We start from the raw sequence: 11925 nt of genomic DNA, 5'->3' as shown, positions 1-11925 counted from the left end.
GTGTACTGTATATTTTGAGTCGTCCCTAAGCTCAGTAAGTGACATCAGCACAGAGCATGTGCCGTGAATCTGCACAAAAGAAGATGGGGAGCTACGGGGGCATTTTCAGCTGCACAGATCTTTACTGCTAAAGGGCAGGGCCGGACTGGCAATCTGTAGGTTGTGGCAAATGCCAGGGGGCTGCTGTAAATTGCCGCAGAAAATTACTATTTATTGGGTTGGTGAGGAGCTGTTTGGGGTTGCTTGGGCCTCTATGTACCTAAAATGCCTTGGCCTATTTTGAGTCTCAGTCCAGTCCTGCTGAAGGGTTGTGGTTTCTTTGGGCTGGTACAGAAACCCAAAACATAATGTACAGCATGTCTACCCTACTTCTTTAGTTAAGCTTTAGTTCTCCTTTAGAAGGGTGTATACTGGCCCTTTTTTCAAGGTTATTTAAAAACATACAATGGCAAACCGACTGGCAATTAGCCTTGAACTGGCTACTTCATTATAAAATTGAACCTAAATGTCTGAAGTCTGCATTTATAAACTGACCATAGGGTTGTCACCTGTTCAGTTTTTCAGTTGATCAACATCATTGTGGCCACCCCTGATGTCATCATGCCCAGCACCACTGCCCCGCCCTTGATACCCTACCCCCTTTGCTTGGGATTAGCCAAGAGAAAAGGTGACAACCCTCACTGACAAGTATTAGTAGTTTAGTCCCTGTAGATCCCAGAATCTCTCACTGGTTACTGCTTGGCAAGTGGTATGAAGTGTTTCCATTTTACCAACCTCTGTATCCTGTGACAGTGGCATTGATGTGTGTCTTCAATCTACAGCTCTCTGTATTCTGTAGACTGGAGTCACTGAATATGCACAGTATGTGAGTGTAGGGGCATACTCTGTCAACCCCAAGTGGAGAACATTGGTTACATTGATACAAAAGGAATATGCAGATCAGAAGATCTATCTACTACTCACAGTGGCCCAGGGGCCAAATCAATGGATCCGTTTTATATCATCTAGCACGTTGGTGGGAAAGACAACCTTAAGAAACGGATTTTACTGCATATGCCCAGTTTAAAGAGAATCTAAACTCAAAGAATGCTGCTTCTCTGTCCTCTGAGCATTTTTGTAATGTGCATTACATTTTTTATTTTTAGTGATTTCTAAAATATATTTCCTCTTTTAGACTTCTAACAGGCCTTCCACGCAGTAATTCTTTCAGAGCTAGAATGTCAGTGACCATAGGATTAAATGACCGTGCACTCAGCTAGGGTCACCAACAAAAAGAGCTTCAGTATAAACTGCACATATCACATAGTAGAGGAATTTTATTTGGAGTGAGTAAATGTGGTGGTAAAACCAGTATAAATACAACCTCTTTATTCAAAAACAGAATTCCGCCAAAATTCCGACTCAACCGACACTTTTTTTTTGTCTCAGCACTTTTTTTCTTGTCTTTTGTAAATTCCCCCCAAAGAATCACTGGCATAACTTATTAGCACTGCCCCCATCCCCCCATCTACGTGCACTGCAGGTCTGGAATAGGTAATTGTATGTCAGTGGCGATGGGTGAACACATGGCTCATGGGGGTCTGTTTTGCCCCTAGACTCCACTGCAGTAAATATTGCATCAAAGCAAATAACTTAGAACTGGTTTGGGCATACCCACCTCTCATATGGTCACAAGCTAGATATAAGGGTGAGCTTAAACGGAATATTCACTTTTAACTTTTAGTATGATGTAGAGCAGGGATCCCCAACCTTTTTTTAGAGTTGGGGAACAACACAAACATGAAAAAGTCTCTGGGGTGTCATTGGCTATTTGGTAGCCCCTATGTGGACTGGCAGCCTACGGGAGGCTCTGTTTGGCAGTACGCCTGGTTTTTATGCAACCAAAACTTACCTCCAAGCCTGCAAATCAAAATTAAGCACCTGTTTGAGGCCACTGGGAGCAACATCCAGGGGGTTGGTGAGCAACATGTTGGTCACGGGCTACTGGTTGGGGACCACTGAGGTAGAGAGTGATATTCTAAGACAAATTCGTTTCCATTTTTTTTAATTTGTGGTTTTTGAGTTATTTAGTCTTTTATTCGGCTGCTCTCTAGTTTGCAATTTCGGGCAATCTGTTTGTTAGGGTCCAAGCTATCCTAGCAACCATGTGCTGCTTTGAATAACAGACTAGAATATGAACGAGAGGGTCTGAATAGAACAATAAGTAATAAAATGTGGCAATGACAATACATTTTTTATTTTTGTCAGTGACCCGCATTTGAAAGCTGGAAAGAGTTAGAAGAAAACTATAAAAAATAAATACTGAAACTAAATGAAAAGTTGCTTAGATTTGGCCATTCTTTAACATGCATTGCTAAATGTTATCTTTTAAGTGAAAACTACCCCTTTTATATGCCTAAATCTACCATTGCATGACACAGACAACCCGAATAGCATTTGCTGTGCAAAGTAAACCCGGTTCCAACACCCTCCCCGTTTTAAAATTAGCCAGTTATGGTTTCACTCCAAATATTTCGGACAATTGAACTGGTAGTCTTCCTCTCCCTACTAGTGAGCGCAGATTGATAAACTTTAATGTAGTACACGCTTACTTTAAACCAGTTAGCCCACGCCTCCACAAAAATGGCGTTCCAATCTGTACACTGAATTCCCCAAGTAACATGGCGGCGGATTTAACTTCCGGTGCAAAATGGTCACATTGTAAGCAAGCGATTGGCTGACTGAGTTACAGTGTGGAATAGTTTCATCCTAAGAATGAGCGGTAGATTTGTGGTTCTGCTGGGTCTGGTTGTGTTAGGGATCACGCAGGGTGAGTAAAGAGAATAGCGATCGGCTCTTTCTAATCTTAATTCATATTCATTACAGCAGTTGTAAATGGGGCAGGCTGGTTATATGAAGGAAGCTGTATGATCAAACACTTAAAATCAGAAATCTATCTTCGTAAAGCCAAGTGCTATTTATTTAGTGATCCTGCTATATATTTTAAAATTTTTTAGGCTATGGTGATCCTGATTATATATTGATATAAATATCTATCATATTAGGATCACCATGGCTTCCTTCCTACTGACTACTGCCTACTGAAGAGAATGTTGTTTTGCTGTGCTTGTCATCTAGTAATACATACCAGTAGAGTCCTGCGCTGAACCAATTTCTAAGACCCACAGCCCGCGACTCGAGCCACAACCCGCATATTTACCCACTTTGATCCGCTACCCAACCCAGACCCGCAACTGCGTTATCTGGAACCCCCGCCATCAAACAGGAAGTGATGGTGCTGCAAACCGGAAGTTTCAAAAAAGTGGGCGGGGAGAGAAACATGTTTTGTAAAACTTTAAAAGGAGTAAAATATAGACAATATTACATAAGATAAGAAATTTAGATGGGAGCCGCAACCCGACCCCTGTGTATATCCACACCTGAAAATTCTTCCCTCATTCCGCAGGGTGGCCGTTTTTTTTGCGGTTACCCGACCCGCTGCAGGACTCTACATACAGACACATTTTCATGCACCCTTCAAAAGTTACTATCATCCTGCTAATATCTATGGGAAACGGCCCACGGTGGTCCTGGGTGTTTTGATTGGCTTTTCTTTTTAACATAAAATCAGCTTTGTGAATACACTATAGTGACTGTTCTAGACCTTGTATGAAAGACATGCCATTCATAGTTGAACTAATCCTATTTATCCCCAACAGGCTATGAGGATGAGGTACAGCTTGATGGGGGACAGTTTGAGATGGGAACAAAGGCCACTGATGGTAAAGACGGTGAAAGCCCTGTCATGCAGGTGAAAGTGCTGCCTTTTGCTATAGACAAGTATCCAGTTACCAACAAGGATTTCAGGTATGATCACATAAATACATATAGACAGACAGACTTGCGTTTTCCCCAACTCACAGAATAGTCTCACCACTGTGTACCACAGCTGAGAACACACATTCACATGTATTAGCAAAAGAAGTGGAGAGAGGAAACGCTACCGCTTTAAAATAAGAAAGTGTTCTCTCTTATATTTCATTTGTTTGCTGATACATGATCACACTGTGTTACTAGCGTCTTCCTCAGTAGCCTAGTACTTCGCATATGTTACATTGGTATGGCATTCAGGTAGTACAACACGAAATTCTTAGCTTGAGTCGGAGCTGCAAATGTATTATGCATGCAGTAATTAGGCATTAAGGTTTGCATCCTCACAAGAGTGAAAAATATGTTTCAGCCAAAATACAACCATATTTATGGTAATAAAAGTTTATGTTTCTGCTAATTTCATAAAGTATTCACACATTCTGTCATTTTCGCAGCTGAGAGTGAAACAGGGTTGGTACATTATTTTTTTGTTTATATTATTGATTATAGGGAATTTGTGCGGGCAAAGAAATACAAGACTGAAGCCGAGGCATTTGGGTGGAGTTTTGTATTTGAAGACTTTGTATCAGAGGAACTGAAGAAAAAAGTAACTCAGAAATTGGAGGTACATATCAATGCTCTTTCAGACTAACCCCAGCAGCACTTAGTTCTTAGAAGTTAGACAAGCAAATAAGTAACAAACTCACTACCACTTACTCTATGGGCAATACCAGGAGCATATTACCCTCCCTGTTTGTTTGTTTGTATGTTTGTTTGGGTGAAAATCCACACACACTCAGGGAGAATAAATATACTAATTTCTTCAACATTTTGAACACAAGACCACAGTTGTGCAATGCTAACAGCTGTAAACTGCTTTGATCCGAAACTCTTGCTAAAGCTTGCCATACACTGACAGATAAAACTGTAGACTTAGTCCCTTAAGACCAAGCTGGAAGCTTATTAGCCCATTTATGGGGCCAACCAATGTGCCTGCTTAACATAACTGACTGAAAATCATCCAGTTATCAATTTGGAAGGTTTGAAAAGCCTCCGTAGCCCTCAACGTAGGATCTGAGCATTTGAGAGAGTTTGTAGAGAGTGATATTCTGAGACAATTTGTTTTTATTTTTTATTATTTGTGAGTTATTTAGCTTTTAATTCAGTAGCTCACCAATTTGCATCTTCAGCAGGGTTCAGCTTACCCTAGCAACCATGCCTTAATTTAAAAAAAGAGACTGGAATATGAATAGGAGAGGGCCTGAATAGAAAGGTAAGCAATAAAAATTAGCAATAACAATACAGTTGTAGCCTTACACAGCATTTGTTTTTAGATGGGGTCACTAACCCCCCCCCCATTTGAAAGCTGGAAAGAGTCAGAAGAAGTAGGCAAATCATTTTTAAAAACAATAATAATTAAATAATTATTGAAAAGTTGCTTAGAAATGGCCATTCTATAACATACTAAAAATTAACTTAAAGGTGAACCACCCCTTTAACCATCCGTCCATTTAAAGCACCACAAAAAAAAAAACATTAGAAATAGATAAAAGTTTAAATTAACAAGTCAATTTATTGTACTTAACTACCACCAGCCTAATTATTCTGTTCATTGATGTTGTCTTTTCTTCTTCTCTCGCTACCTTTTGAATGGAAGTCTGCTCCGTGGTGGCTTCCGGTAGAAAGAGCTTTTTGGCGTCAGGTAAGCAATTTGTCTGTGCCCTTACTTTTGTCTAGTGGTTCTAAGGGTCTTTTTGCAGCTGAATAATTTACAAATGTATTCCGATTAGACTAGATAAATAATGTACTTAAAAAAGAACATTATTAAAAATTGGTTGTTGATTCAGTTACTAACTGGGAGCCATGCTTTTAATTTTGAGAGATGCAGGAAGTCACAATACTGAAATGGGTCACAATCAGCAGCTTAAATGGAATGATAGGGAAATATCTGAACATTTCTAGTTACCACTTCTAGCCAGCCGGCCCAGGATCAGGTATAAAAGAGAAGCTGGACTACCCCGTAGTACAGGTTAGCTGGAATGATGCTCAAGCTTATTGCAAGTGGCTCGGGAAGAGACTACCTACAGAGGAAGAATGGGAATTTGCTGCCAGAGGAGGACTGAAGGGTATGTTAGAAACATTTCTTTTTTTTAAAAATTTCTGTTTATAGATCAATAGATTTACAAAAAAAGTCAGAGTCTACCGTTGATAAAATGATGTGTACTTCCAGGTAAAGTGTACCCATGGGGAAATACGTTTCAGCCCAATCGCTGCAATCTCTGGCAGGTAATACCTTTTTGTATTCTTGATTTGTTACGAGGTGGAGTTTGCAATGCTGAAAGGTGCTCTAGAAACTTGTTTCAAATGATTGCAGGCCATGGCCCCTAAATTAGGCTAAATGTACTATAGGTGGGTTTTCCACAGGTGCATTTCTATCAGCAGATAAATGTTTAAAAAAACACCCATGTGTGCTCCTTTTTACTTTATTAGAAGGTATAGTTGTCCTTTAAGTCATGTGCTGTGCAAACAGATCAGTTCAACAGGACCGCTATCTCTTCCAGCTCGGGTAACAAAACTTCAGAATTTACATTCCTACCAGGATTAATAGAAATCGCTGGTGATAAAACATATGGATTGTGTTGTCCATGATGCTTATGTTATGCAAATGTTTCACCACTGGCGATTGACATAAATCCTGGTAGAAATATAATTTAGTATATTTTGCTACTCACGGTGGAGGAGAGTAAGCATGGGCAGATTAGAAGGGCTGTGTAAAATACACTTTATTTCACGGTAGAATCCCAACTTACTTATTAAGGCACGTACTTTTCAACAAACAAGCAGTATCCCTACCTTTTCAAGGAGAAGGAAAGTCTTGGTCACAAATGCTAGGCCTCCACTGATTATAAACCCCAGGCTCTGTAAGCAGAAAACTGCACTGGCCGGGTTACTTATCAGCGCGCCCCACAGAATGATCGTCTTCCTGCCTCGAATGAGTGTGCATGCGCACTAGAGTGAATAGCTGAACTTTAAGAAAAAAGCCTGCTTTTTCACTCTACTAAGAATGCATCAGCTGTGGGGCATTGAAGAAAAGTACCCCAAACTGGTGCATTTAAGTATCCAGTAAATGACTACTATCACTGCAGAGGTGCCTAACATTTGGTACTCCACATTTATGGAAACTTCTTTTATTTTTAATGTGATTTTGTTTGGTCTAATATTTGAGCACGTTACAGTAAGCATTTTCTGCAAGCCGTGTTTTGATATCACTAGAGAATAGCGAACATTGCAAAGCGTGAATGTTAACAATATATCAATTTACATTCAGAAAGTTTAACCTTGATCAAACAATACTGTTATGTGACAAGTAAACATTGCTCAACCATTTGTTGCTCTTTTTTACTGACCTTCATTTCCCACATGCTTTATATAATCTCCTACACACTCATAAAAATAAGTGGTGTTCACGAATTTCGTTATTTGCTTTGAAAACTGGAAAAAACCTTTATTGCATAAAAATTCAACGTGCAGTGCATTCCTGTTAGTTTAATACATTAGAAAAGACAAGATAGATTGAGACTGATGACATACACAAGGCACTCTCTTTGATTTGTGTTTGTTGTGAAATATTATTTTGCATGGTGCTAGTCACCTTTTCAGATGAAAGTTTGTTTACTAAGGAGATATTTATGTGCAGGGCACGTTTCCTGACATGGATACTGCAGAGGATGGTTATCATGGAGCATCTCCTGTAGCAGCTTTTCCTGCACAAAATGAATACGGTAAAGAGATTTTTCTTGTAAAATAAAAAAAACCAGTATGTTGTAGACTGTAATAACATCTATATATTTGTAAGTCGCCTTTATTCTTATTTTAGTCATTGTTACACTGTGCCTTGGTTATGTTATAGTGCATGAGCACTGGTGTGGGCAGCCAAACTGAATGGACTTGTGGCAGCCTTTGATTAATTGGTGCAGAAAGAAAAAGAAAGTTTTAGGGCACTCTGGAAACCACATGCATATCAGACCAAAAATTATTTGTGAAAAAGTAGAAAAATCTTTATTAAACAATCATCTCAAGCCTTACGCGTTTCATGTCTGTCTGACACTTAATCATAGGCTTTGAGCCTTTAAATAATTACCCAACGCTCCTTTGTTTTGCTATAAAACTGGAAAAAGTGGAACAGTTAAATCAATTAATTTTTGGATCCTTTTTAAGCTGGAAAAAAGATGTAGGTGAAACTTTAAACTCCACTCTGATGGCTGTGTATTGGCTCTACGTCAGTGGCATAACTACCGGGGGAGCAGGGGGTGCGATTGGGCAAGGGCCCGCACCCCCTCAGGGCCCCCCGGTAGCTCCCACGCCACTTATTCCAGCCGGTTCCGGGAGTATGGAGGGGGGCGGGGGGCCCGGCTGCGCATCCCGTGCCAGGGCCCGCCCCCTCTAGTTACGTTGCTGCTCTACATGCAATGCAAAACTAACAACCCCGAATCAGGTTGTCAGTAAATATTTCCTATTAATTAGAGCTGTTGGCCTACACATTCCTGCTAATAGCCAATAAAGCTCCAATACGTATTTGCACAATTTTTTCTTTATGTTAACATATTTTCTTATTGATTGATTTGTGATGCTGAGAATAGGTATTACAATCCACATGACTATATACAGTACTAAATGAATTTGGTTCAGAAATCCAATTTCTGTTTATAATTTAATATAGAGATCACAATATTCTGCAGCTTTAAGGTTCCTATAACAGTCATATGGGCAATATATCAGGAACCAGTTAAACTGGCTGTATGCTTTTGGAGTGTGGTATGAAACTGGAGTACCCAGAGGAAACCCATACAAGCACGGGTACAAGAAGCAAACTTCTTGTAGATGGTGCTATAATTCTCCCTCTCTATCTCTCTCAATCTTTTTTTTTTATAAACTAGGCCTATATGACATGCATGGAAACACGTGGGAATGGACAGCCACTGGGTACTCATCTACAAGGGGCCAAAAGCAAAATAAAGAGAATATGTATGTTCTTCGTGGAGCTTCATGGATTGATACAGTAGATGGCTCAGCGAATCACAAAGCACGGGTAACAACCAGGTAACCAGCTAAGCCCCTGTTTTCAATACTAGACTCCATGAAGGGGAACTAAGCCCACTGTTGTCTATATATTGTGCACTGGTAACTCATTTTGACATCTCTAACAAAACACTGATTTGTATTGTTGTTTATTAGCTTGGTCTGCATCTTCCGGAGTTTAGGCAGCATGCATGGCTGTTGCAAACTTAAAGGGATTCTGTCATGATTTTTATGGTGTTGTTTTTATTCCTAAATTGTACTTTTACACTGCAAATAGTTTACTCTACCATATAAAATGTAATTCCTAATCCAACAAGTATTTCTTTTTAGTTGTAATATTGGTGTGTAGGCAGCCATCTCAGGTCATTTTGCCTGGTCATGTGCTTTCAGAAAGAGCCAGCACTTTAGGATGGAACTGCTTTCTGACAGGCTGTTGTTTCTCCTACTCAATGAAACTGAATGTGTGGCAGTGGGACCTGTATTTTTACTATTGAGTGCTGTTCTTAGATCTACCAGGCAGCTGTTGTCTTGTGTTAGGTAGCTGTTATCTGGTTACCTTCTTATTATTCTGCTGATTGGCTGCTGGGGTGATAATGCTCAAATTTGCAGTAAAGAGTGACTGAAGTTTATCAGAGCACAAGTCACATGACTAGGGGCTCATGGGAAACTGACATTATGTCTAGCCCCATGTCAGATTTCAAAATTAAATATAAAAAAATCAGTTTGCTCTTTTTTAAAATGGATTTCAGTGCAGAATTCTGCTGGATCAGCACTATTAAATGATGTTTTTTGAAAAAAAACATATATTCCCATGACCGTATCCCCTTAAGTAGAGCAGTGTTTTTCTGCTCATTTTTGTATGTATGGAACTGAATGCACTGTGACTTACTGCTTTATTATTTTAATGTAATGTATTTTAATGCTGTTCGTGTATTCCTGAACTCAAAAAATAAAAATAAAAAATTAGAGCAAGTCCTATTTACTTATATTTTTTGTTAGGGGCAACACTATCCATTTGCAGAAGAACTAAACCTAAAAATGAATATGGGTAGAAATGCTGCATTGTATATACTAAACTTACTGCACCAAGGAAATTCAAATGAGAGTTCAAATCCCCAGTGATGATCCGGGCAGCGGGGCCCTATGCCAATTGCACCTGTTTTTAGTCTGGAACTGTCATGATACAGGCCTCCAGGACCAGGAAATTCTATATTTGAAGCTATGTATAGGTTTTCCATGTTTTTCCCTTTTACTTTATAAACTGTTTGTATTTTTTAATGTATGTCTTTTTGTAACATCTTTTTGTTAATTTGCACTGTTATACCTTTTATAATATTCAACATTTAATGTTTGTCTTTGATGCTCTAAATGACACTAGCCCGAAAGTGTGTACCTGTGAGCCTTAACCCTCTGCATGCTGAATGGAAATGCTAGTCTGTGTGTATGTAAGTTAACCCTTTAGTGGCTGTAGAATCACATGTGTATGTTTTGTCTGCAAGTTTTTTGTATGAGCTTTGTGTGTGTTGTTTGGTCTTTGGGGTGCATTTGTGTTAGTCTAACCTGTGTACAAGGTGTGAGAGACTGAAGTAGTGACCTCTGTTTTTTTGAGTTATGTGCAGGATACATTTTGCTAGGTTAATATATTAAGAAAATACAATAAATGTTTTAAAAAACAGAACTGCTTTCTGAAACATCCATTCCATTTTAGGGACAAGAACAATTCCCTTTTTATATTTTAATGCATATTTCTTTGTACTTCTTTTTGTAGGATGGGTAATACACCAGATTCAGCCTCAGATAACTTGAGTTTCCGATGTGCAAAAAGCAGAAAGAAGTCGAAAGGACAAGGAAAAATAGACTTATGAGGAAATTGTCTGTTACTCTAGATCAGGGATCCCCAACCTTTACAACCTGTGAGCAACATTCAGAAGTAAAAGGAGTTGGGGAGCAACACTAGCCTGAAAAATGTTCCTGGAGTACCAAATAAGGGCTGTGATTGGCCATTTAGTAGCCCCTATGTGGATTGCCAACCTACATTGAGACTCTGTTTGGCAGTGCACCTGGTTTTCAGGCAATAAAACTCACCTCCAAGCCTGGAATTCAAAAATAAGCACCTGCTTTGAGGCCCCTGGGAGCAACATCCAAGGGGTTGGAGAGCAACATGTTGCTCGCGAGCTACTGGTTGGGGATCACTGCTCTAGATCTATGGGGAATATCACATGGACTAGAGAAACACAGGAGTATGCAGAATAATGGCAAGACTCCTGCGCTTAAACCTCTTATTGAGGTTAAATATACCAAGCAAAACTGGAGCTGAAGATGTTCATTACGTGTAAATGAGCAAACTTATTCTAAAGAACTGAATAAATCGCACATTTCACTGTAGAGAGACTTTTTCACCATGCAAAAGAATTGCAATGCGTATGTTTCAAAGGATCACAACATTTTAAATATCAAGGAGAATCTTATTTATGAAATTTAGCACAATGTGATTACTGCTTCTGCCGCTAGTTGTTTTTGGCTAACGGCATGGGTTAGAGTGAGCCTCCTCGTGAGCAAGAGCTTTGCACAGCCATGACTACACTGTCAATGTTTTATAAGACCTATTTACCAGCATCTGAAGAATCTGCCAGTTTTTACCATTATGGAGTGACGATTTAAGTAGTACAGGTGTGGGATCCGGAAACACCTGACCAGAAAGCTCCGATCTAAGGAAAGGCCATCTCCCATAGACTCGATTTTATCCAAATAATCCAATAAGTAGGATTCCTTTTTCTCTGTAATAATAAAACAGTACATTGTACTTAATGCAAACTAAGATATAATTAATCCTTATTGGAAGCAAAGCCAGCCTATTGGGCTTATATAATGTTTACATGATTTTCTAGTAGACTTATGGTATGAAGATCCAAATTAAACAAAGATCTGTTATCCGGGAAAAACCCAGGTCCCGAGCATTCTGGATAACAGGTCCCATATATCAAGTAGTATCAACCA

At 39.4% G+C, this 11925-nt stretch overlaps 1 protein-coding gene across 1 annotated transcript; it reads left to right on the top strand.

The window, feature by feature from the left end:
- Nucleotides 1-2660: 2660 nt before the first annotated feature.
- LOC108708335 (inactive C-alpha-formylglycine-generating enzyme 2) lies at nt 2661-11313 on the top strand. Its single transcript, XM_018246933.2, has 10 exons — nt 2661-2809; nt 3699-3846; nt 4360-4474; nt 5507-5551; nt 5825-5975; nt 6080-6135; nt 7547-7631; nt 8787-8949; nt 10697-10814; nt 11130-11313. Exons 1-9 carry the CDS (start codon nt 2755-2757, stop codon nt 10791-10793), a joined length of 915 nt encoding a protein of 304 aa, XP_018102422.1. The 5' UTR covers nt 2661-2754; the 3' UTR covers nt 10794-10814; nt 11130-11313.
- The last annotated feature ends 612 nt before the right edge of the window (nt 11314-11925 follow it).

Source organism: Xenopus laevis, chromosome 2L (assembly GCF_017654675.1).
Source record: "Xenopus laevis strain J_2021 chromosome 2L, Xenopus_laevis_v10.1, whole genome shotgun sequence".
In the NCBI taxonomy this organism is placed as follows: Eukaryota; Metazoa; Chordata; class Amphibia; order Anura; family Pipidae; genus Xenopus; species Xenopus laevis.
This window is presented reverse-complemented; position numbering and strand designations above follow the sequence as displayed.